Source organism: Brassica napus, chromosome C3 (assembly GCF_020379485.1).
Source record: "Brassica napus cultivar Da-Ae chromosome C3, Da-Ae, whole genome shotgun sequence".
Lineage (NCBI taxonomy): Eukaryota > Viridiplantae > Streptophyta > Magnoliopsida > Brassicales > Brassicaceae > Brassica > Brassica napus.
Window position 1 is genome coordinate 58,814,611 of NC_063446.1, and position 3,393 is coordinate 58,818,003.

General features: G+C 42.4%; 1 protein-coding gene across 1 annotated transcript; it reads right to left on the reverse strand.

Moving 5' to 3' along the window:
- Positions 1–418: 418 nt before the first annotated feature.
- LOC106389921 (probable protein phosphatase 2C 64) lies at positions 419–3,004 on the reverse strand. Its single transcript, XM_048750309.1, has 5 exons — positions 2,615–3,004; positions 2,033–2,456; positions 1,307–1,674; positions 997–1,233; positions 419–908 (listed from the first exon to the last, which is right to left on the reverse strand). The coding sequence occupies exons 2-5, from the start codon at positions 2,349–2,351 to the stop codon at positions 690–692; spliced, it is 1,143 nt and encodes a 380-aa protein (XP_048606266.1). The 5' UTR covers positions 2,352–2,456; positions 2,615–3,004; the 3' UTR covers positions 419–689.
- Between the last annotated feature and the right edge of the window lie 389 nt (positions 3,005–3,393).

The window sequence follows — 3,393 nt, forward strand, 5'->3', positions numbered from 1 at the left end:
GTATTTTGGGCTGGGGTAAAAACGTCCAGGCCTTAGTCACCGGTACAAGAAAGGAGTCGGAAGATGATCTCATACACAAATAAATTATAATGAAGAGTTTGGCGATTGGGAACAAAATACCATTTATTGAGTCAGACGACACACAGACAGAGTTTCCGACAAAAGATTCATTCGGACATCATCATACCAACGCTGCTAACCAGCTGGTGGTGCTGTCTCGCCGGGTATACGGTGAAGCAACTCACGGGGAAAGATTCGGAGGAGTGTCCATGCCAGGTCCAGTGACTGGAATATATTTCGTGTATCATAAGCTCCCTGAGCCACAAACTCCCTCTCGGACTTGTCCTAGAACTCAAGATATAGCTGCGTTTCGCATCAGACAGTAACTGATCCGTCATCACAGAATCTAACTCGTAAATAATTACAAATTATCCAAGTGTTTGTCTATATAAGAATGAGATTTGGCAACCATCTCCATCTTTGATTGTACAGAAGAAAACAGAGAGCGTTATTCAAAAGGAATAATTCTGTTTTTTTTTGTCTTTCTTTATCCAGTCACTAACAGAAGGAAAAAAAACTACCACTTCATATTTCAATCACAATAATTCATTCATTAGTTTACACTTCTTTGGTCATCATGTAACGTTGGAGTCAGCAGCTTGAGAGTGGGCGTGTTGGTAGCAAGGCGCCTATGTTTTCTTGGGAATGCTCACACCCGCGCCTCTCACTGACACTACCGGTCCTCTCAACTCACCAGGCTTTGCATCCAAGAACACAACTATCACCGTTATGTCATCGTGGAAATGCCTTCTCACCCCTCTCTCTATCTTCTTCAGGTCTGAGTATCTCATCTCTCTCTTCTTCGCCGCTTCTTGTAGCGCCATTTTCACCAGCCTCTTTGCTATCCCCTGCCAACACTTGTTTGTCATTCTACAGACTCACTACCTAAAAAAACAAACAACAACAACTTATGTTTCTATTTAACATGATTCTTACGTTACGCGGATGGTTCTGCACCATCTCTACTGCTTCTTGGTTACTCATATGTTCCCATAGTCCATCTGACGCACATATTATAAACTTGTCCTGCTCCTGCAGCCTATGCACCGTCACCGCCGGCTCTGCACTCAGTAACGGCCTGCTGAACGGTGCCCTCAGTCTGAATTTCGCGTACAGCGGTTCCCTGTTGAACTCCGACCGTTTCAGATACACATCCCCAATCGATCTTGAAACCTGCCATTACAAACCTCAGGAACTGTATGTAAGACTTATACAAAACAAATGACATTTGTGTGTTTTATTTCACCTGAATGATTCCTTTGACTCTCCAAACGTTATGCTTCAGGACCACTATATCCGGGTGGTCCGGATGCAGGGCCTGAAGCTCCCTTCGCACTGACTCTATAGACGCGTTGTGCTCATCCGAGAGCTGAGCAGCGTGAACATCGCCGGTTGCCTTCATGACTTGTCCCAGCACGGCACGCGAGTCTCCCGCGTTGGCCACGTAGAGCGTCCCGTCGCAGATGACGGTGACAAGGCAGCATGAGCCAACGGTGGCTATTTGAGGCCTCGTTTGGAATTGATTGGTGACTATTGATAGGAAGCCTTCTTCAGTGGCTTGGAAGGCTTTCTTTATCACTTCCGGTGACATACACTGTTCCTCCGCAGCAAATCCTGTGGTGCACACAAAGGATTTAAACAAATGAGGTCAAAACTAAAAATCTTTAGTTTCTTTTATGAGAGAGCGTTTGTTTTTAATATCAGGAAGTGCCAAAATCTCTAATCTCGAAATTATATTGTAATATTAATTTCGTTCCAGCAGTCACTCAAACCGGAGACCTTTGACACAATGGCCAGGATCCTTTCTAGTTAAGCTAACTAACTAACTAGTAACTACCTGTGATAAAGTGTTTTTATTTCCTTTTTTTAAAAAAAAAACAAGAAGCTCTAAAATTACCTAAGTAACATCAAGAACAAGAGTATAAAGCAAAATAGGTTGATGATCTTAAATGTTTTTCGGTCAGTAACTCACTTTTGAGATGGTGGAACATATGATCATTGATGAAGCGGGAAGTCTCAGGGCCGCCGTGGCCATCGTAGACGCCGAGAAATGTGCCGTAAGGACCACCAGAGCCGTGGGTGCTAAGAGGGGCAGACTCGAGCTGGCTCTGGTCCTCGAGCAAGTTGTTGGCTTGAACAACGGCCATTGAGAAGTCACCAGAGACGTGATGACCGGAGTCTCTGTACCACAAGAGACCCTCTTGACGGCCGCCGCCGCCAGAAGAATCTGAGGCTGAATCGGAGTGGGGCCAGAGACAGGCATTGAGGAAGTTCATCAAGGCAGATAGCATCCCTCCTCATCTCATTCGAATGTAACACAACATAAGAACTTGTCTCAAAATGGCAGCAGCTCCAAATGGATTAGTGAAGATGGCACTGTTGGATGAATGCACAATCTAAGGATACAACAACCAAAAAAAAAAATTGATTTGGTCAAAGGCAATGAAGAAACATTACAACTCCAACGATCCGAATTTAAAAATAAAAATACAAAAGGATTGTTCTGAGTAGATTCGTATTCTCCAGCAATATAAAGAAAGATGGAAAGCTTTACCTTTGCAAGATGAAACCTTTAGTGGTCGTTGAAATTTCGCACTTGTAGATCTAAAAGGAGGATCAACCTAGTTATATAGTTTTTTTTTATAAATTTAGTAATCGAAGGGATGAGGAAGAAGAAGATCAATTAACAAATGCTATAGAATATTAATAAAAGTTGAAAGAAAGAATGGTCTCTCGCTCGCAACTTATGATCTTTCTATATGTCAAGGAAGAAACAGTTAAGCTCTGATTAAGATTTGGTCAAGTCGCCGAACGACAAGTCTCTCATCATTCTTGTATTTGTGTTTTTTTTTCTTTTCACCTCTCTTCTTTTCTTACTACAAGCTATAACAACACGGTACAAAGTTTATATTTTCTCTCTCTCTCTCTCTCTCTCTCTCTTCTCACTATAGAGTGTAGCAGACAAGACCCATAAAAGACCAACGATGGCGAAGTCGGAGCCAGCACATTAAAGGTCCCCCCCACCCCAGCGTCTCTGGGCTCCACAACTCTAGAGAGAGAAGGCGTCAATGAACAACAACCAAAACAGTGAGCAATAATCATGTAGCAAATGACCTCAAGAGTTGAGTTTTTAATATTTACTTATTGATGCTCTTCCTTATTCACTCATTTTTAGCTAAAATCTTTCCTGAATTAACCCATTAAACAAATGTTACATATCCAAAGTCTTGCAAGTGGGTCTAATGGAATATTTTTCTTCAAACAAAAGACAAGAATCATCCACTACTACTACAATGCTTGGTACATGGTTCTGTAGACGGCACTTGTCATCCT